The following is a 23,856-nucleotide window of genomic DNA, read 5'->3' on the forward strand; positions in this document are numbered from 1 at the left end:
GTAAAGTATGTGGTTGGTACCTAGCTGCTTGCTAGGCAGGGAGATGAAAAGTGAGAGTGGAGAGGGGAAACAGAGAATCCAAAATGTCAGCTTCCATGCGGGAACAATTTCGTGCTTCTGTCGAAAGAGTTTTAAATAGTTGGACAGTTCTTAAAGTAAGAAAATTATTTCCCGTTTTAAGCTCCAAGAAAAAAATGAAGCTAGTCGCCATCATAGTTATCTAGTCAAAATAATTCGACGTTCAGATTGTTTTATATTTGTGACAGGGCTAGCAAGACATTTCGACCCCAAGACATTTCAACCCCAAGACATTTCAACCCCAAGAGACAATTCGACCCCAAGACATTTCAACCCCAACTCCTTGGACATTTCGACCCCATTCAATGATATGCCTGAAAACATCTACGAATGCCGTCATTATTATAATTAAGCTTTAATCTATAGATAATTGAGCAATTTCAAAATGTAATAACGCTTAATTAGCAATTAAAATGTTAAAATATGGTTATTTTTGCGAAAATAAGATTTTTTTTTTCGAAAATGAGCCATATTTGTCTAAATTTCTTTATTTTCTAAAATTCTTTTTCTAATTTCTTAAAGACTTTAATATGAATTAAGGCACTGCCTAGCATGGGGATTTATCTTTTATATATCTATTTACGAAGAAATATTCAACACTCAAAAGAAAGTGAAACTTCGCTCTAAACAGTGAAGTTTACATTTAGTGTCATCATACCTTTTACAGCGAATATCATACTTTGCAAAATTTTTGGGAAGCCGTGACGGTGACGTCATTCACCGCGTTCTCGCACTGGCTTTAGGATTTTTTGTTTGGCGACCTTTACACTTTCTCACTGTTTGAAAGTGATTTTAAGTTGCATGTACAGTTTTCATTACGAAAAAGAATCATGTTGGCGCGGTTTACGAATTTCTCTGACTGATTCGGTGTGCTCGGGTGTTCTTGCAGACAACCATTCTGCGTTTTGTACATAAACCGGAACCGGAAAACATCGAAAAAATTGTCTCAGTATATGCAGACAGCAAAGACGAATAACTATATACGGATGTTACCGTCTCGGGGATTTTCATCCCCTATTAGTATCTGCCTTCATATGAGAAATGAGTGATTTTTATTCACAATAACGAAATAATCATCATTTATAAAAAATATTGTTAACGAAAATAATGGGATTTATGTATCAGCTGCGTTTATTACGTAAATAATTTAAGAACAAATCGTTCTGAAAATAACCTTTATATAACATATACTGAACAGCAAAAGAAACTATCTGATGTATAGCTAGGGTATTGTTTAATAAAAAACTTAAATTTATAAATTTGATTTGTTCTTTTTATACCACATTACACTTGAAGAACTTAACGTCTTGAATTTAAAAAATCAATCAACCGTGAATTCAGTACAGTCAGTTTGCCCGAAATTCTGGCTAACTCTTCTAAGCGACAGTTGCAATGTAACATCCCAATTGGGCGCTCATGCTGAATTTGATTCAGTAGTGTCATGCAACCAACAACATTTTTTTAACTTTATGATGTTTTTCGAGTGAGTCAATTATCAATGTTTCCAATGACAATAAAATTCCACAAAGAATATCGTTAAATACACGCGCACGTGAATTTCGTGCAAAATGGCTATTGTGGGACTACCGACTTCATGGTTTATTGATTTTTTTAATTTACCACGTGACGTTCTTCAAGTGTAATGTGGTAGGAAGAAAACAAGTCAAATTTATAAATTCAAGTCTTTAATAAAACAATACCCCAGTTATACATCTTGATAGTTTCTTTAGCTGTTCAGTATATTTTCATACTTGGTGTTTATTTATATTATTAAATCATCTTAAAGACTATTTTAGTACACGGCTATATTAAAAAAACAAGATTTTTAAATCATGGGCCGATTTCGCTGATTTTAATTATGAAAATAACTTTAATAAAGTCACATCTTTAATACCTCTTTATTTATTTATTTCAACCAAATATAAATAATTATAATGTAACTGAAAGAAGTTTAAGATGTCACCATCTTCATTACATTGATATTTAAAATCATAATCAGAAAAACGTGATCTTTTGATTGGATCATCACACCTTGATTGTTGATATACAGCACGTGTATATTTATCTGCATTAATAAATGGTATTTTTGTAGGGTTTATTGCAGAAATCATTAGTGTATAATATAAATAATACTGGCAGTAAGTTTCAGAAGGATAAATAAAATTCTTTAACGCAAAACGATTTTATAAGAGATCGAAATTCGGCGACCACGCGGGAAATTACCATAACCGAAATACACCCATATTTCTTTAACAAATGGTATTTTGAAGTGATTTATGACTGAGTTCAAACATATATATCATAAATTATTATTTTTCAAAAGGAAATTAAAATACTTTTGGGCGTTACGTCTTGTACATGATTGAAAATCGGTGTGCACACTGGAAATTTGTGCATTAGGAATTTCCATGTCCTAGATTCTCTAATGTACACAGGTATTTCTTTAATAAATCGTGTTTTTAGGGTTTATGATAGAATTCAATCATACCTCAAATAAATAATTAATTTACAAAAGGAAAATAAAATGCGCAAAACTTTTTATACGAAGTTGAAAATTTGTTGAGCGCACGGGAAATTTGCGCACTCGTGGATGAACAACAGTCGCCATAATTTTGTTAGCTTTTAAATTAAATAAAAGGTTATCATATTTAACTGCACTTACCTTGTTAGACATTATTTGTCACATGTCACTTGTGTGTGCTTACAAATATACTGATTAATTGATATATAATCAATAGGTGTGGTAATCCAATCAAACTCTATCAGGACTAATCAGAGGCACGTGTTTGTTATGCCGCATATATTCAAAGGACATTAATTGTGCTTTGGCAATAAATGCAGTAAACGTTTTTATATTCATATATAAACATGATATAATTCTTTTAAAAACTGATTTTTCATAATATATTTTCTTCTTAAATTATCAAATTAAACATGAAGAAATAATTCAATTAGTTTCAATAATAAACTTTCCGGTCAGCGCAGTTTATTCACTGACATGTATTTTTTGTATGATTCATTTAAAAATAGAATGTTTATATACATCTATATATTAATATTTTCTAAAATATGCAAAATGGAAGAAATATAAAATGAAAACATAGAACTATTTCTGAGGGGTCGAAATGTCTTGGGGTCGAAATGTCTTTGGGGTCGCATTGTCCAAGAAAATTAAATTTTGGGGTTGAAATGTCTTGGGGTCAAAATGTCTTGGGGTCGAAACGTCCAAGATTCGTGACAGGCAATCAAACGTCAAAACTAAGTCTGAGGACCAAAAGAATGGAAGTTAAATCACAGTACACAGTCATGTAAAGTTATTGGTTTTATATGGCGTGTAAACACACGGTAAACATTGATTGTGTACAGTACATACAAAGGTTTAAATCTCCAGAAAATTCGTAATTTTGGGTATTTTTTAATAATTTTAACATAGATTAAATTATGAGGAATTGAATCCGCTTTTGATACATGTAAGTTGTATTTCATTTTATGGCCAATTCGTGAAACAATCAGCATTTATACCTATAGCATGTAAAGCGTCGGCAGCGATGAAAATTTCATCGGAAGTTGCTTCAACTATTCTGGTCTTTCGAGTGTTTGACGCGAGTGGGGATATTGCCCATATGAAAAATATATCTCAATATTTCCTAGGATCGCGTCAAATTAGTTGGACTACATAGCTATTCATTTAGAAAAGGAAGTGTCATTGGGTACAGATCCTTACCTCTAGAATCTGATTTTAAAGGTACGAGTCCGTACCTCAAGACAAGCCTGTTAGTGATTTTCTAGGTGTAGTTATTTATTGTTATTTAACAAGATATAATGATAACTGGCACGGAACTGATTGTTTTATAATCAAGAACATTAAGTAAAAAAACACTGTGAAAACGTCAACCAATACATGTGTGGAAAACATAAATACCTTAAGAGTTAATTATAATTAAAAATAGTTTGTTTTTTAGCTCACCAGAACAGGAAATGCTCAAGGTGAGCTAATGTGACCGGTCATTGTCGTCCTGCGTGCATCGTGCGTCAACATTTGCCTTGTGAACACTCTAGAGGCCACATTTGTGACCAAATCTTTATGAAACTTGGTCTTAGTCTTGATGATCTCTAGGTCAAGTTTGAAACTGGGTCATGTGGGGTCAAAAACTAGGTCAGTAGGTAAGATCAAAGGAAAAGCTTGTGAACACTCTAGAGACCACATTTGTGACCTAATCTTTATGGAACTTGGTTAGAATGTTAGTCTTGATTATTTCCAGGTCAAGTTTGAAACTGGGTCATGTGGGGTCAAAAACTAGGTCAGTAAATCAGATCAAAGGAATATCTTGTTGTTATAAAACTAGGTTATAGCATTTAGTCCCGTAACTCTGACATGCATTTTGGCCAAATTATGTTCCCTGTGAACTTAAAAGGTCTCGTTAAAGTTTTGCGTGCAAGTTACAATCTCCAAAACTAATGCAGATACTGGATTGAAACTCTATAGATATTCTAACATTAGGGGTAATATTCCTGCTTCTGGGACAACAATTCGAATAGTTGAGCATTTGCTGTCTTACGGACACCTCTTGTTGTTATTCATATGACTGAAAATACTGTATACATGTATATAACGTAAAATGTAGTTATGCTTTTCTGAAGTTTTCCCTGCTTATCATATCTCCATAGTAGCGATTATTTGACATTTTTAGCATGCACCTTTTAGTAACTTAGAACCTGTGGCCACATGCTATTATGATGCGCCTATAGTAAATGAATTTATTACACTCAATTGAAATAAAAACATAATATGAAAAGTAAGAAACATATAGTTAACAGGATATAAATGCAATGTTGCTAAAGAATAGGCTTTGCGCTATAGCGCTGGCACATTTTATTTTGTGAAATATAAAGCAAAATCCACGTACCAGTCAAAATACCCATTAGCACATGCACTATCGATTTAAAATATTGCAATTTTTGTTATAGCGCATCATTTCCCACACTTAAAAGGAGTACTGGTAGTTTATACCTACTCTGTACAGTAGTTATACCCCCACCAAACATGTTTAAGGGGGGTATGTAGGAGTCAGTTTTGTCACGTCCCGTCGCATCGTGTCCCGTCCCGTCGCGTCCCGAAATCTATTATCTCAGTTATTACCAAATGGATTTGATTCAAATTTAAAAAACATGTTCCACCTTATCACCCACATCATGTGACACAAGGTGCATAACTCTTGACACCAAGTTTTCATGAATTATGTCCCCTTTTTCTTTAGAATTTAAGGTTAATTTTGTTGTATTTTCACTATATCTCAGTTATTACTAAATGGATTTGATTCAAACTTAAAATAGATGTTCCACCTCATCACCCACATCATGTGACATAAGGTGCATAACTCTGACACCATTTTTTATGAATTATGCCCCTTTTTACTTAGAATTTAAGGTTGATTTTGATGTATTTTCACTTTATCTCAGTTACTACTGAATGGATTTGATTCAAACTTAAAATAGATGTTCCACCTCATCACCCACATCATGTGCCCACATCATGTGACACAAGGTGCATAACTCTGACACCAAGTTTTCATGAATTATGTCCCCTTTTACTTAGAATTTAAGGTTAATTTTGTTGTATTTTCACTATATCTCAGTTATTACTAAATGGATTTGATTTAAACTTAAAATAGTTGTTCCACCCCATCACCCAGATGATGTGACATAAGGTGCTTAACTCTGACATAAATTTTTTATGAATTATGTCCCCTTTTACTTTAAATTTAAGGTTGATTTTGATGTATTTTCACTATATCTCAATTATTACAAAATGGATTTGATTCAAACTTAAAATGGATGTTCCACCTCATCACCCACATCATGTGACACAAGGTGCATAACTCTTACACCAACTTTTCATGAATTATGCCCCTTTTTACAGTGTTCGAAATTCACGGTAGTCCGACAGCCCGTGGCTACCAAATTTCAGCTCGGGCTACCGATTTTCCACAGGTACAAGCCCGACTGGGCTACCGAATTTTCCTCATTTGTTTAAAAAAACATGCTAATTAAACGAGTACTGCATCGTGATTTTCCAGACTGAGAAACGCTTATGGAATTATTGGTTTTTGCACTCTCACGTGTTGAGAATCAAACACAGTGTCAAAGACATAACCGCAGCGCTAATTGGCTGAATACAATCACCTCTAGCGTAACGGGTAATTTGATTAGCTTTCACACTTCTCGCGAAAATCTCACAAGTACCTGCAGTAGGCGGAGCTTAAATTATGTTATCAGCGTGTGTGTAAATGTGTATTCAGCACTCGGTATTACATCTTACAAATTGTCAACAGTCCGAGTTGCAGTAATTGGCGAGTGCGGATCCTAAAAAATCGGGCATAACAGTTTAGATTTCATTTTGGCAAGGAGTGTCATGTCCGATGTTTTTGGACTCTGACAATGCTGATCTGGACTGGAGTATTTAGAGTTAAAATTTTTCAAAAACATGGCAAACATGTACTGTATGTCTTTTTTATTACTTCAAACATGAATAGAGATGTCTGTAAAACAAAATGTTATATGGTGCAAAAATTATGTATTTTAAGGTGTTAAAGTTCGGGCTAGTGAAATTGGTGTCGGGCTTGGAAATTTTTTAATCTGGTAGCCCGAACGGGCTATTGGATTCAAATCTGAATTTCGTACACTGTTTTTACTTAGAATTTAAGGTTAATTTTGATGTATTTTCACTATATCTCAATTACTACTGAATGGATTTGATTCAGACTTAAAATAGATGTTCCACCTCATCACCCACATCATGTGACACAAGGTGCATAACTCTGACACTATTTTTCTTGAATTGTGTCCCCTTTTACCTAGAATTTAAGGTTAATTTTGATGTATTTTCACTATATCTCATTCTGATTGGCTTAGAGCCAAAGGGAAGTAACCTTTTTTTAACCTTTGTACTGAATTTCTTCCCCTTAAATTCCAGGAATTAGTCTCTTTTTAGAAATCCTATTTTTAGATTTTCAATATTTTAGGTATTTTTCTAACTTTTTTATTATAAGTCCTATGTAAAAAGTAAAAACATTTTTTCCATGGTAACATGGGTCGGTAAGACACTTTTTTGTATTCACTTTTAGTGTATCTCTAATATTAGAGATTTAATATATTTACTAGTATTACTATACTAGTATTATACTAGTATTACTTATATGTGGAAGGCCAGGATGAAGTACTCCAAAGTATTTTTAAGATTCCTTATGGTTGCCATTCTTCTGTGACAAGACCGTATGGTGGGGGTATGAGTCACTCCTGTGACAGTTCTAGTTGTACCAGCTCCTGCACATCAACAGTTATGCCAGTTACTATACAACAGTAGTTGAGGCTGCTCATATACAACAGTACTTTGCAATAGTATTTTATTGCCTTTCATACCTAATTTTGAATTAAGACACATTTATTCATGAAATTTCAGTTGGCAGTAAGCCATGGTTTTGGTGGAGCTGATAGCGAGGCCAAAGCAGAATGGTTGGTGTTTGCTGTAGATCAGTGGTTTGCAGAAAATGGTGAGCAGGAACTACTTCCCTGTTGTGCTATGGTAGTGAACTGGGATGAAGCAATTTTTTATCTTTTACATAAGTGGTACTCTTTTCTGTGCCATGTATGTAGCTGACCAGAGCTAAAGGCTCACGTTGGATTGTCAGTATAAATATACTCCGTCATCCAGCATCAAAATTTTTAATTCGACTACTTCAATTCTTTTTAGCTCACCTGTCACAAAGTGACAAGGTGAGCTTTTGTGATCGCGCGGCGCCCGTCGTCCGTGCGTGCGTGCGTCCGTCCGTCCTTCCTTTAACTTTTGCTTGTGACCACTCTAGAGGTCACATTTTTCATGGGATCTTTATGAAAGTTGGTCAGAATGTTCATCTTGATGATATCTAGGTCAAGTTCAAAACTGGGTCACGTGCCTTCAAAAACTAGGTCAGAAGGTCTAAAAATAGAAAAACCTTGTGACCTCCCTAGAGGCCATATATTTCATGGGATCTGTATGAAAATTGGTCAGAATGTTTATCTTGATGATATCTAGGTCAAGTTCGAAACTGGGTCAAGTGCCTTCAAAAACTAGGTCAGTAGGTCTAAAAATAGAAAAACCTTGTGACCTCTCTAGAGGCCATATAATTCACTAGATCTTCATGAAAATTAGTCAGAATGTTCACCTTGACAATATCTAGGTCAAGTTTGAAACTGGGTCATGTGCCATCTAAAACTAGGTCAGTAGGTCAAATAATAGAAAAACCTTGTGACCTCTCTAAAGGCCATATTTTTCATGGGATCTGTATGAAAGTTGGTCTGAATGTTCATCTTGGTGATATCTAGGTCAGGTTCGAAACTGGGTCACGTGCGGTTAAAAACTAGGTCAGAAGTTCTAAGAATAGAAAAACCTTGTGACCTCTCTAGAGGCCATATATTTCATGAGATCTTCATGAAAATTGGTCAGAATGTTCACCTTGATGATATCTAGGTGAAGTTCGAAAGTGGGTCACGTGCCTTCAAAAACTAGGTCAGTAGGTCAGATAATAGAAAAACCTTGTGACCTCTCTAGAGGCCATAATTTTCATGGGATCTGTATGAAAGTTGGTCTGAATGTTCATCTTGATGATCTCTAGGTCAAGTTCAAAAGTGGGTCACGTGCCGCCAAAAACTAGGTCAGTAGGTCAAATAATAGAAAAACCTTTTGACCTCTCTAAAAACAATTTTTCATGGGATCTGTATGAAAATTGGTCTGAATGTTTATCTTGATGATATCTAGGTCAAGTTCGAAACAGGGTCATGTGCGGTCAAAAACTAGGTCAGTAGTTCTAAAAATAGAAAAACCTTGTGATCTCTCTAGAGGCCATATATTTCATGAGATCTTCATGAAAATTGGTCAGAATGTTCACCTTGATGATATCTAGGTCAAGTTCGAAAGTGGGTCACGTGTCTTCAAAAACTAGGTCAGTAGGTCAAATAATAGAAAAACCTTGTGACCTCACTAGAGGCCATAATTTTCATGGGATCTGTATGAAAGTTGGTCTGAATGTTCACCTTGATGATCTCTAGGTCAAGTTTGAAAGTGGGTCATGTGCCTCCAAAAACTAGGTCAGTAGGTCAAATAATAAAAAAACCTTGTGACCTCTCTAGAGGCCATATATTTCATGGGATCTGTATGAAAATTGGTCTGAATGTTCATCTTGATGATATCTAGGTCAAGTTCGAAACAGGGTCATGTGCGGTCAAAAACTAGGTCAGTAGGTCTAAAAATAGAAAAACATTGTGACCTCTCTAGAGGCCATACTTGTGAATAGATCTCCATAAAAATTGGTCAGAATGTTCATCTTGATGATATTTAGGTCAAGTTTGAAACTGGGTCACATGCCTTACAAAACTAGGTAAGTAGGTCAAATAATAAAAAAAAACTTGTGACCTTTCTAGAGGCCATACTTTTCATGGGATCTGTATGAAAGTTGGTCTGAATGTTCATCTTGATGATATCTAGGTCAAGTTTGAAACTGGGTCACGTGCGGTAAAAAACTAGGTCAGTAGGTCTAAAATTATTAAAATCTTTTGACCTCTATAGAGGCCATATTTTTCAGTGGATCTTCATGAAAATTGATCTGAATTTTCACCTTGATGATATCTAGATAAAGTTCAAAACAGGGTCACGTACCTTTGAAAACTAGGTCAATAGGTCAAAAAATAGCAAAACCTTGTGACCTCTCTAGAGACCATATTTTTCAATGGATCTTCATGAAAATTGGTCAGAATTTTTATCTTGATAATATCTAGGTCAAGTTCAAAACTGGGTCAGTGAGCTCAAAAACTAGGTCACTTTTTCAAATAATAGAAAAAACGACGTCATACTCAAAATTGGGTCATGTGGGAAGATGTGAGCAATTCAGGACCATCATGGTCCTCTTGTTCAATAGAAGAGATTTTGTTGTCACCATGTCCGTGTCAGTGTTTGTAAAATTTATGCTCCCTATAAACTTTTAAACTTTGACACTCTATTTACTTCACACAGGGCATGTGAATTTTACTTCATAATATTTGTGTTATCTTTTGATAGAATTGTTTGTTTTTGTTATTTCAGCAAACATTGACCCGTATGAAGTCGAGGATTTTCTGGAAGATGTTCTGAACACAGAATTTGATACTATAGTTGATGATGGAAGTCTTCCACAGGTTTTCACTGCTTTCTTGTCTTAAAGCTACACAATGTAGTATTAGCTATTGTGTGCCATTATTTTTGTAACAATATACATATAGAAAATCTTATAGAACAATCAATAATCCTTTATTCATGTATATGCCAAAAAGGGGTGAATTATGTTTTGACACCGGTGTCCGTCTCTCCGTTAGCAATTTTGTGTGGCCACTGTCAGTCATGAACCCCTTGAAGGATTTCAAATGAACTTGACACAGATCACTTCAAGGTCACACTTAGGGGTCAAAGGTCATACCTCGGGCGTCATACCTCGGGCGTATGCTGCTCCACATTGTGGTGCTTTGTTTTGAAATTGTGATACTGTGAAATCATTTAATTTTGTGGGTACAGTAAAATCTAGTAATAGAGAACTCCTTAGAACTGGTCAGCAAAATATGTATATATCCAGAGTAAACATATTGCAAACAAATTTCTTTTAGATAGTATTTGTATAATTTAGAGCAGATTTATATAGCAAAACTGATTGTTGGTGCCTTGAATTTTGTCTTTTTGCTGAAAGTGTCTTTATAGAGTGTATACTGTAGATTACTTGATTTACCAAAGACTTGATTGTTCATATTCTGTCAATGTCCTCATTAAGAGCTCATTATTGTGCACATTAACACACTTTTGCAATTTGACAAAGACCTTCTTTTCTATCCATAAAAGGACATAGATGATTGGGGTTTTACAAGTTGTCTGTTATTGCATAGATTGCTCAAATGTTATTGGGGTTTTACAAGTTGCCTGTATTATTGCATAGATTGTTCAGATGTTATTGGGGTTTTAACCGTTTTATAAGTTGCCAGTTATTGTATAGATTGATCAGATGTTATTGGGGTTTTACAAGTTGCCTGTTATTGTATAGATTGCTCGTATGATATAATGTATTTACAGTTTGCCTTGTATTGTATAAATTCTCAGATGATACATGGGTTTACAAGTTGTTTTGTATTGTATAGATTGCTCAGATGATATGTGGGTTTTACAAGTTGTGTCAGGATGGAAATGAGGCCCAGTTGCAAGAGAGACTTGGCAAATTGCCAAAACCAGCTGTACAGAACTGTCAGCAAGTATCAGGGGCAAATGGTGCTGTGGTAAGTATAAGCATTGGTAAGGTTCAAAACCTCACTTGGGGTGTAGAATTTTTAATTAAGTCATCCAGCTAGCTTACTGAAGGTCAGTTGTTTTATCCAGGTGCCCACTTATGCATGAAACAAATTCTAAAGGGGCACCAGGGGTCTCCACCAGAGCTGAAAAAGATACCCAGTAAGTTGTGTGGGTGTTACTTTAAAGGTACTTCCAGACTTTGGCTATAAATGATGTTTTTTTAAAATTGAAGATTGGTCAGAGTATTTGTTTCTAAATAATCTTTAAAATTGCCAGATCACAAATCGGGAACTGAACGCAGGCCGCCGCAGCAGTAAAAACATTCCTGCTGTCTTTACCAATACACCATGGAGGAATATGCATATAACGATCGTTAAATATAAATATAATTAATGAAGACAGTTTACCTCGAGTAAAGCGTTACAAACGCTTTTCAATTTTCAGTGTAAAAATTAGTAAATAAAAACAACTAATTCTCATTTGTTTCCATAACATATAGTCTTCAGTCAGTAATTAAGTTACAAAGCTTTCTTAAGAAATATAGCATTCATTTCCAGATACCTAAAAAACGTCAGTTTTTTTGTTATCATACAATCTGGAGGCCAGTGCCTTAAAACACAACAAAAACAAACTCAAAGACTCTGAAATGTGTTCACTATGTGTTGAAAGATAGAAAATATATGTCCCAAATTGTTGTTGACTTTATTAAAGTGTAGCTATTCGTTTCTGCAGGTTACTGATACTTATAAAACTGGAGCTAAATTTTCATATTTTTGTCAGACTATGATCCATGTAATACATAGAGGATATCAAAGAATATGTAAAGTTTTAGTTCTGAATTTAATAAACTGGCTGAATAAAATTTTATGAGGCTCCGGTGAGTGTAATATTCTTCTGTACAACCAGTTCAATAAATTCAGAACTGAATCAGTCATTTTATATTGTTTATCAGATAGAATCTACTCAATATAATACAAGTAAGAACAAACAGAAGTTGAATGATACAATTAACATAGAAGACACAAAGAGTAATTTGGCCACTTAAAAGAGTTCTTTTATCCATAAATGAAAAATATTCTTTTAGACATAAATTGATCAACTTATTTGTTTTGTTGATGTTTTATGAATACAGGTTTTGTGACTTGGCTCATTAGCATGATTTATTCATAGCTTTTTACATCCACACTCTATTGTATTGTTAAATGTAACACGTCCATTGTCAGGATAGTGACAGTGATGTAGAGGATCCTGCAGAAAATGGTATCGACCCCGGCCCTCCACCTCTTGTTCAGCCGGCACAATCTTCTACACCACCTGCTGCTAATAATGAAAATCAAGGTATGTTTTAAGGTTGACTGTTATAAAAATACAGGTATTTTGTTGGACTTTTAGTTCGAATGTGTGATGTGCATTTTGTACCAAAGACATTGCAAGTAGGTTTTATCACATATTATAAGGACATACCTTCAGGTGAACATCAAAACTTCATATTTTTTTTGTATTTGATATCAAAAATGATAAACAGGTATTGATTAAGCAGATGTTTTTATGTACTCGGTATAAAATAAAGCTAAATTTCCTCTATCTGATATCAAAAAAATATTTAATAGCCTGACTAATGCTATTGTTAGGTTTCTACGTATTGTACTGTATTGTCTAAGGGAGTGCTTAATATATAGATATAAAAATGCATTTTATCACGTTAATTTTCATTCTTATAAAAGAATTTCCTGAATTTCATAATATTTGACATAAATCTTGTTTGACATAAATCTTGAGACCTGCAACTTTAAGAAACAATTGTTCCAAATTAATGTGTTAACCCTTATCATGCTGGGCATGGATGATCATGATCAGCCTGCACATCTGTGCAGTCGATCAAGACCTGCACTGTTTGCCATTCAGTCAGTATCTTTTAGGTAAGCACCCCTTTTAACAGTTAATGTCATGGTCCAAATTGAACATGTTGAAAGAACAGAAATTTAGCAGGGTAAGGGCTAATATTATTGATAAAAGAAAACACGATAATGGACAGTTGCATTTTTAGCTCGACTATTCGAAGAATAGGGGAGCTATCCTACTTGCCCCAGCGTCGGCGTGAGCGTCACACAAATGTTAAAGTTTGCGTACCACCCCAAATATTTTCAAAGTCAATTGAGATATTGCTTTCATATTTTGCATACTTATTTACCATCATGACCCCAGTCTGTAAAAAGGAGGAGGCAACTCTATCAAGCATTTTGACTGAATTATGGCCCTTTTTCGACTTAGAATAAATGTTAAAGTTTGCGTACCACCCCAAATATTTTCAAAGTCCATAAATGTTAAAGTTTGCATACCACCCCAAATATTTTCAAAGTCCATTGAGATATTGCTTTTATATTTTGCATACTTGTTTACCATCATGACCCCAGTCTGTAAAAAGGAGGAGGCAACTCTATCAAGCATTTTGACTGAATTATGGCCCCTTTTCGACTTAGAATATGCTTATTGTAATGTTAAAGTTTTACTCATAGCTTATATTATACTAAGTTTTACTCATAGCTTATATTATACTATCAAGCACTGAGAATAATCAAGCACGCTGCCCATCGACAGCTCTTGTTCTTCATTCTTTATTATCTAGACTTGAATTTCTGTGCCACAGTAAGGTAGTAGTACGGCTTGAAAATCACATTTCCACCAGGGTTTTAGAGACTCACTTAAAACGCTTTCCCTTTACCACTGTGAATTTTAACCGTTTGGAAGTTGAACTCTTTCATGTGTGGAAGCTGTCTACCTGGCTTATGGAAAGTTAATGTTCAACTCGGATGCCCACCCAGGAGTGGCGAAATCTTATTTTGACTTGCTTATCCATTTTTAGCTTGACTATACGAAGTATGGAGAGCTGTCTTGCTTGACACGGCGTCCGGTGGCATCCATGTCCTTCCGCGTCCGCACTTTGGTTAAAGTTTTGATGCACTTTCACTTTATCTCTGTAATAACTTGATTGATTTGTTTCAAACTTAAACTAGTTATGCAGCATCATCACCAAAATCGTATGGCACAAGGGCCATAAGTCTCACACCAATATTTCAAGAATTATCCCCCTTTTAACTTAGAATTTCCGGTTTAAGTTCTTATGCACTTTCACTCTATCTCAGTTATTACTAAATGGATTTGATTCAAACTTAAAATAGTTGTTCCACTTTATCACCCACATCATATGACACAAGGTCAATAACTCTGGTACCAACATTTCATGAATTATGCCCCCTTTTACTTAGACTTTAAGGTTGATTTTGATTCACTTTCACTATATTTCATTTATTACTAAATGGATTTGATTGAAACTTGAAATTGTTATACCACATCGTCACCCACATCATATGACACAAGGTGCAAAAATCACACCAATATTTCATGAATTACCCCAATTTTTGTTTAGAATTATACTTATTTAATGTTCTTTATCTCTCTTATTACTTAATTCTTTTGACACAGACTCAAGCTATTGTCATTAAACACTCTAGTGACAGCTCCAGCTTCCTCAGATGTGCCCAGTTTTACTATCCAGCATGAAAATAGTCGAGCGCGCTGTCTCTTGTGACAGCTCTTGTTGTCAATTGCTATTTTGTACTTGTCCATATGATAGTTATATAGTAAATACAATCCTTTACTATTTAGAAATATAAATTTCCATATCTTAATTAGAACAAGAGGGCCATGATGGCCCTATATCGCTCACCTGTTATCATTGCACTTGAGGACAAGAAGGCCCTCAGAAAAAATATCTAAGTCCAAATGACAGGAACAACAAAGGGAAGAAATTAAATCAAAAAGAAAAAAAAATTCTTACAAGGTACATATACGTCAAAATACACCTAAAAATTGGAGGTACCATCCATGTTGTACCACAGAAAAGTGGTCTCGGTTTTCCCCTACGGCCAATAATAAAAAAGTTACTAAAAACAAGCTATTTATAATAACGTAAAAGTGAAGTAATTAAAAGAAAATGATTGTAAGTTAACAAAAGAAGGATCTGCCAAATAAATCTGTTGACATAAATGAAATTTCAGATCAGTATCTTCATTAGTTGTGGAGATATACCCATTTTAATTTGAAATAAAGGGAGGTAATTTGAAATAAAATCAGCCCATAGTTATCTACCCTCATTGGCTCAGTCCAACTAATGACAATAATGAAATTTCAAAAAAGTCCTATAAGTACTTACTGATATAAATCCATTTTGATTACAATCAGGCGAGGTAATCAGATATAGAATAACTCTGGAACCTACAAATGGATCTGATTTGTCATGGAATCCAAGATTTATTGTTGTTGAAGATATTTTGGAAGTTTGTATCAAATAAAACCATAAATGAAGTCTCAATATGGCTGCAAAAGCCAAAATAGCCAATTTTGGACCTTTAAGGGGCCATAACTCTGGAACCCATAAAGGAATCTGGCCGGTTCAAGAAAGGAACCAAGATCTTGTGGTGATACAAGTTTTGTGCAAGTTTGGTTAAAATCAGATCATAAATGAAGCTGCTATTGTGCAGACAAGGTTAAAATAGCTAATTTTGGCCCTTTCAGGGGCCATAACTCTGGAATCCATTATGGGATCTGGCCGGTTCAAGAAAGGAACCGAAATCTTATGGTGACACAAGTTTTGTGCAAGTTTGATTAAATTCAAATCATAAATGAAGCTGCTATTGTGCAAACAAGGTCAAAATAGCTAATTCTGGCCCTTTCAGGGGCCATCACTCTGGAACCCGTAATGGAATCTGGCCAGTTCAAGAAAGGAACCAAGATCATATGGTGATACAAGTTGTGTGCAAGTTTGGTTAAAATAAAATCATAAATGAAGCTGCTGTTGTGCAGACAAGGTCAAAATAGCTAATTCTGGCCCTTTCAGGGGCCATAACTGTGGAACCCATAAAGGAATCTGACCAGTTCAAGAAAGGAACCGAGATCTTATGGTGATACAAGTTGTGTGCCAGTTTGGTAAAAATCAAATTATAAACTAGAAAATGCTTTGTAAAAAAGCGCATGTCTCCCCCAATGCAAAGTCCTATAGGCAAAAAGTCAATAGGGGTCAGGAGCGAAAGTCAAAGAGACACTGATGGTTAGCTGCAACAGGGATCATCTACTTGGCATGTCCGGTCATCCCGCTAAATTTCAACACTATTGGCCTAGTGGTTCTCAAGTCACTGTTCAGGCTCCTGTGACCTTGACCTTTGATCAAGTGACCTCAAAATAAATAGGGGTCATCTACTCTGCATGTCCAAGCATCCTATTAAGTTTCAACATTGTAGGTCAAGTGGTTCTCAAGTTATTTCCAAAAAATGATTTTACATGAACAGGCCATTGTGACCTTGACCTTTAATAGACTGACCCCAAAATCAATAGGGGTCATCTACTCTGCATGTTCAATCATCCTATGAAGTTTCAACATTCTGGGTCAAGTGGTTCTCAAGTTATTGATCGGAACTGGTTATCAATGTTCAGGCCCCTGTGACCTTGACCTTTAACGGAGTGACTCCAAAAACAATAGGGGTCATTTACTCTGCATGAACAATCATCCTGTGAAGTTTCAACATTCTGGGTCGAGAGGTTCTCAAGTTATTGATTGGAAATGGTTTTCCATGTTCAGGCCCCTATGGCCTTGACCTTTAACAGAGTGACCCTAAAATAGTTAGAGGTCATCTACTCTGCATGATCAGTCATCCTTTTAAGTTTCAACATTCTGGGTCAAGTGGTTCTCAAGTTACTGACCGGAAATGGTTTTCAATGTTCAGGCCCCTGTGACCTTGACCTTTAATAGACTGACCCCAAAATCGATAGGGGTCATCTACTTTGCATGACCAATCATCCTATGAAGTTTCAAGATTCTGGGTCAAGTGGTTCTCTAGTTATTGATCGGAAATGGTTTTCCATGTTTAGGCCCCTGTGACCTTGACCTTTGACGGAGTGACCCCAAAATCAATAGAGGTCATCTACTCTTTATGACCAATCATCCTATGAAGTTTCAAGATTCTGGGTCAAGTGGTTTTCTAGTTATTGATCGGAAATGGTTTTCAATGTTCAGGCCCCTCTGACCTTTACCTTTGAATGAGTGACCCCAAAATCAATAGGGGTCATCTACTCTTCATGACCAATCATCCTATGAAGTTTCAACATTCTGGGTCAAGTGGTTCTCTAGTTATTGATTGGAAATGGTTTTCAATGTTCAGGCCCCTGTGACCTTGACCTTTGACGGAGTGACCCCAAAATCAATAGGGGTCGTCTACTCTTCATGACCAATCATCCTATGAAGTTTCAACATTCTGGGTCAAGTGGTTCTCTAGTTATTGATCGGAAATGGTTTTCAATGTTCAGGCCCCTGTGACCTTGACCTTTGACGGAGTGACCCCAAAATCAATAGGGGTCGTCTACTCTTCATGACCAATCATCCTATGAAGTTTCAATATTCTGGGTCAAGTGGTTCTCTAGTTATTGATCGGAAATGGTTTTCAATGTTCAGGCCCCTGTGACCTTGACCTTTGACGGAGTGACCCCAAAAACAATATGGGTCGTCTACTCCAGCAGCCCTACAACCCTATGAAGTTTGAAGGTTCTAGGTCAAATGGTTCTCCAGTTATTGCTCGGAAATGAAGTGTGACGGAAGGACGGACGGACGGACAGGGCAAAAACAATATGTCTCCTGGGGGAGACATAATAAAGCTGCTATTGTGTAGACAATATCAAAATAGCTAATTTTGGCCCTTTCAGGGGCCATAACTCTAAAACCTGTAATAGGATCTGGCCAGTTCAAGAAAAGAACCGAGATCTTATGGTGATACAAGTTGTGTGCAAGTTTGGTTAAAATAAAATCATAAATGAAACCATTATCATGCAGACAAGAAATTGTTGACGCACGGACGCACGAGACGGACGGACTGACGACAGGCGAAGGGTGATCACAAAAGCTCACCTTGTCACTATGTGTCAGGTGAGCTAAAACAGGTTTATTTGAAGGCTAGATTGAATATGTAAGAGCATACTAACAGAACTATAGCAGCCATTTTGAAATTCAAGATGGCTGCCACACTGATGGCCGAAAAAAATGTTACCAATGGAATTCTTAAAAAGTATCACATAAGCTTTCATAAAAACATAACTTTTCAAAATATAGAAAAAAAATTCACAGGATAACAATTTGCCACAGACTAGTAACTACTGTTTACTTGTAACACCATAGTTATGTGACTTACACTTCATGCTTTTTTTAAATTTGAAAATTACTTAAATCATATTTTGCTGATGTTTATGCATATGAAACTAATCGCTTGTAAGTCACATATTTATCTTGAAGCTGCATTAGGACTTATGTAATTAGTGAGTAGATAAAGTTTTTATATGTGTCAGGTTTACACCAAAGAGATTTTAATGCATTTTTCTCACCTCAGATTCTATGGAAATGGAAGTTACAGAAGACGATGGCTGGACAACAGTTGGGAAGAAGGGAAAAAGAAGATGACATTGTTTGTTCACAGTTACATTTTAAATAAATTATATACAAATTATTTATTTTATGGTCATGTGTATTAAGACAGCTGTGCCCAACTGGTTAATTAAATTGGGAAAACTGTAGGTCCCCGTGATGATTGAATATTACTGTAAAACACTTACTATTTGTAACTGATGCCAAATTATTAGAAAGTATGTCAGTAGGTCACATTCATGGTCACTGAAAGGCAGTTTTAAGATCGGTGTGAAAAAATGTACATGTCATCCAAATTTCAAGGGGGTATCTTAAAAAAAAAAAACAAGAAAATAGGTCAAGGTCACAGTCAAATGACACATAATCACTTGGGGTCATCAGGTAATTATAATTAAACAGTCTAGGAAATATGATCTGACAATTTGTGAAGTATTTATTCCTATATAACAAGTGACCCCTAGAACGGGGCCTCTTCACCCCAAGGGCATAATTTGAACAATCTTGTTAGTGATCCACTAGGCGATGATACATACCAAATATCAAAGGCCTAAGCCTTGAATGTTCAGACAAGAAGATTTTTTTCCACATATGTCTATGTTAAATTTGGGACCCCCAGGGCAGGGCCTCTTTTTACCCCAGGGGCATAATTTGAACAACTTAAGTAGAGGACCATAAGGCAATGCAATATACCAAATTACAAAAGCCTATACCTTGCAGTTTTAAGCAAGAAGAATTTTAAAGTTTTTTCCTATATAAGTCTATGTAAACTTGAGACCCCCAGGGGCAAGGCCTCTTTTCACCCCAGGGTAATAATTGGAACAATTTTGGTAGAGGACCCCAAGACAATGCTACGTACCAAATGTCAAAGGCCTAGGTCTTGTGGTTTCAGACAAGAAGACTTTCAAAGTTTTTTTCTATATAAGTCTATGTAAAACTTGGGACCCCCGGGGCGGGGCCTCTTTTCATCCCAGGGGCACAATTTAAACTATCTTCATAGAGGACCATTAGATGATGTTAAACGCGAAATATCAAGGCTCTATGCCTTATGGTTTTGGACAAAAGATTTTTGAAGTTTTTCCTTTCTGTTGCCATGGCAACCAGAGTTCTGCATGGAATTCAATTCTTTAAACAATTTTGAAAGGGGACCACCCAAGGATCATTTCTGTGAAGTTTGGTGTAATTCTGCCCAGTGGTTTTCAAGAAGATTTTTTTAGAAAATGTTGACGGACATTGAGCAGTCACAAAAGCTCACCATGAGCCTTTGGCTCAGGTGAGCTAAAATATCAGTGTGCTATTTCATTGTATATCCAAATTCATTTCCAAGTCCACTTTTGGCAATGTGTCCAATTCAACATTTCACAAAGTGCTGTTTCATTGTATATCCAAATGCATTTCTAAGTCCACTTGGCAACATCTCCAATTCAACATTTCACAAATAAAGCAGGCATTATAAATCGGATCAAAATTGCAAAATTACGTTTGTGCACATTTACAGTGTGAATAAAAACGGGTTCCCTTTATGATCTGGATAGAGTAGAACCCAAGGAAATATTAAAAGAGGCCGACAAAGTTCTTTATTGTCAACCCCAAAACACACAAAACAGTATCTAACCATGGTGGTTTCTAACCATGGTAGGTTTTACATTCCAAAAGGAATAGCAGACATAACACATGAACCATTTAAAAGTTATATATTTAGAAAATACATTTATGTAAGTAACATTTAAGAGGTTCAGCACAAATATACGAAGAACAGTTTATTTTCTCATTTTCCGTAGTCATAAGGGTTATGATTACTATTCTTTTTATCTGCTTAGAGATTTTAAAAGACCTTTCTATACTTTTCAAACATAACAAAATATAAAAGACTTTATAAAGTAGTATACGATACAATAAGACCCTCTTTAGACTGATACAAGTGGCTTCTTGAAATGATGTAATTATAGTCTTTGTGTTGGAAAAAATCTTTCATGTGACTAAGACAATTTCTTTTATTAGGACTCGACCTTTTAGCGGTTTGAGCACTAACTTTGTTACCATTAATTCAACTTTATTAGTCCCCTACCGGCTGAAAATAAGTTTGGAGTAAATGACTGTCCTTCATCCGTCTATCTATTAGCAAACCTGCGATAACTTGAAAAGAATGATAGATATTTAAATGAAACAAAAGGAGTCCACTTTAGCTCACATGTACTCGACGTTCTGGTTGAGCTGTTAAGTATAGTGGTTAGTCTGGCGTCCATCTTCCGTCAAAAAACTTCTGTAAACACACTAGAGGTCATAAATTTACTGTAAACCTAATAGAGATCACAATTTTAGCACGGCCTTTACGTTAATGGAACTTAGACGGCAGATAGTTTGCCTAAAGAAAACGCTTGTCTCCATTTTGGAACATCTATTACGCAACAAAAACTTAATCCGACAGGGGACTTTGTTTGCTTGGCAATAGTTTTGTTTTAACTTGATGTATGTATATATCACAACTAAACAGTGTTGTTGATAGCACACATAATTCACTGTCCAATCATCAAAGAGGTCAGAAAGGTCTTAAATCTTATTGCTCCTGGACAAGGCTTGGTCCTTTTTATGTGCGATCACGTACATATTAATCATTCTAGTTTATTATAGAGGACTTTTATTTCATTTCTAAAGTTTGCCGGCAATCAGTTGGTCAAAATTGATATTCAGTCTCACTTTGCCGTTGTCCAGCAGCGCACGAAGATAGTCAAAGCTGATCTTCTTCTCTTCGTCTGTAATATTAAGCGAACTTAAACACCTTGCAAGACCAATAATTCGAGCCTCTTCTATTGATTTCCTGTAGTCTGCGTTTGCAACTCGTGTTATTAAATTAGCCTTCGCTGTAGCATTTGACGTTATTTCTCTCGCTTGGTTCTTAATTTCCTTGACCTGAAAATATAATGTATCATTACACGACTTCTTATATAAATTGCCGGTCAATAACAATAACTGGTGTTATTATTATGCCAGCCAATAGTCAAAACTTACAGCGCTCGACAAGCCATTCAAGAACTGTACTTTACTAAATACTTTTAATAAATTATCTTGTATTTTATTGAATAGTTCCTTAGATCAGAACATAATTTGTGTCAAATAGAAATGTTGGCATCGAGATTGTCTAGGAAAATATAAACATGAAAATTTTCCATGGTAACAAGATTCAACATGAATTCATTGAATTAATTGTTCTCTAAATAGACCTTTATCACGGACACGGACATGGAAATGTAAATGTAAACTTACTCTGTACAATGGTCAAATTTGAGGGGTTTTCTCAAACATGTTATTAGAAAATGGTAACATATTGTGCTTAGTGTATATCGATAATATGTATAATTATAATTACAGCGCATTGTCTTTTAAATTGTGTAGAGGTGAAGTTTAATTCTGTTAAGTTGCTTACTGTACATGCTTACAAAAACACACAGTGATCTTTGACGTATTTGTAATTGTTTGGGAAAGGATGGTGGTGTTCTAAAACAATTAAAAGATACACAAGGATTTTTTAAAAAACAAGAGCTGTCCGTAAGACAGCCAAGCTCGACTATTCGAAATATTGTCACAGAAGCAGGAAATTATTACCCAAAATGTTAAATATCAAAAGAGTTTTAAGTTCGAAAGGGGACATAATTTGACCAAAATACATATCAGAGTTATGGGACTTGATGTTATCAACTAGTTTTATAACCCCGAAGAAACATGTTAAGTTTCAATTCAATATCTGCATTAGTTTTGGGGATAGTAACTTGCATGATAAACTTTAACCAGAATTTTCTAAGTCCAAAAGGGGGCATAATTTGCTCAAAATACATGTTAAGAGTTATGGAACTTGACCCAGTGAGGTTGGTAATTGACCTTGAAAAAGAATAAATAAGTTTCAAAGCTATATGCCTTTTGGTAATAGCCGTATGTACTTGCACGCAAAACTTTAACCAGGATTTTCTAAGTCCAAAATTTAAGGGGGCATAATTTGCCCAAAATACATGTCAGAGTTATGGGACTTGGTGCTATCAACTAGTTTTATAACCCCGAAGACACATGTGAAGTTTCAATTTAATATCTGTAGTAGTTTTGGAGATAGTTACTTGCATGTAAAACTTTAACCAGAATTTTCTAAGTCCAAAAGGGGGTATAATTTGCCCAAAATACGTGTCAGAGTTATGGGACTTGACCCAGTGAGGTAGGTAATTGACCTAGAAAAAGAAAAAATAAGTTTCAAATCTATATGCCTTTTAGTAATAGCTGTATGTACTTGCACGCAAAACTTTAACCAGAATTTTCTAAGTCCAAAAGGGGGCATAATTTGGCCAAAATACATGTCAGAGTTATGGGGCTTGACCCAGTGAGGTAGGTAATTGATCTAGAAAAAGAAAAAATAAGTTTCAAATCTATATGCCTTTTAGTAATAGCTGTATGTACTTGCACGCAAAACTTTAACCAGAATTTTCTAAGTCCAAAAGGGGGCATAATTTGGCCAAAATGAAGGTCAGAGTTATGGGACTTGGTGCTATCAACTAGTTTTATAACCCCGAAGACACATGTGAAGTTTCAATTCAATATCTGCATTAGTTTTGGAGATAGTAACTCGCATGTAAAACTTTAACCAGAATTTTCTAAGTCCAAAAGGGGGTATAATTTGCCCAAAATACGTGTCAGAGTTATGGAACTTGACCCAGTGAGGTAGGTAATTGACCTAGAAAAAGAAAAAATAAGTTTCAAATCTATATGCCTTTTAGTAATAGCTGTATGTACTTGCACGCAAAACTTTAACCAGAATTTTCTAAGTCCAAAAGGGGGCATAATTTGGCCAAAATACATGTCAGAGGTATGGGGCTTGACCCAGTGAGGTAGGTAATTGATCTAGAAAAAGAAAAAATAAGTTTCAAATCTATATGCCTTTTAGTAATAGCTGTATGTACTTGCACACAAAACTTTAACCAGAATTTTCTAAGTCCAA

At 35.3% G+C, this 23,856-nt stretch overlaps 2 protein-coding genes across 3 annotated transcripts in view; one reads left to right on the top strand and one right to left on the bottom strand.

The window, feature by feature from the left end:
- Nucleotide 1: 1 nt before the first annotated feature.
- LOC123528644 (pre-rRNA-processing protein TSR2 homolog) lies at nt 2-18,963 on the top strand. The gene is made up of 6 exons (XM_045308521.1): nt 2-155; nt 7,538-7,628; nt 10,193-10,284; nt 11,269-11,403; nt 12,640-12,754; nt 18,847-18,963. The coding sequence occupies exons 1-6, from the start codon at nt 84-86 to the stop codon at nt 18,915-18,917; spliced, it is 576 nt and encodes a 191-aa protein (XP_045164456.1). The 5' UTR covers nt 2-83; the 3' UTR covers nt 18,918-18,963.
- Nucleotides 18,964-20,556: 1,593 nt separating this feature from the next.
- LOC123529441 (uncharacterized) overlaps nt 20,557-23,856 on the bottom strand; it is a 28,463-nt gene continuing 25,163 nt past the window's right edge. For both annotated transcript variants that reach the window (XM_045309771.2, XM_045309770.2), the window contains exon 7: nt 20,557-21,788. In XM_045309771.2, the coding sequence (XP_045165706.1) occupies nt 21,528-21,788 (261 nt within the window). In that variant the 3' untranslated portion in view covers nt 20,557-21,527. The remainder of the gene's footprint in view (nt 21,789-23,856) is intronic.

Source organism: Mercenaria mercenaria, chromosome 13, assembly GCF_021730395.1.
Source record: "Mercenaria mercenaria strain notata chromosome 13, MADL_Memer_1, whole genome shotgun sequence".
Taxonomy (NCBI): Eukaryota; Metazoa; Mollusca; class Bivalvia; order Venerida; family Veneridae; genus Mercenaria; species Mercenaria mercenaria.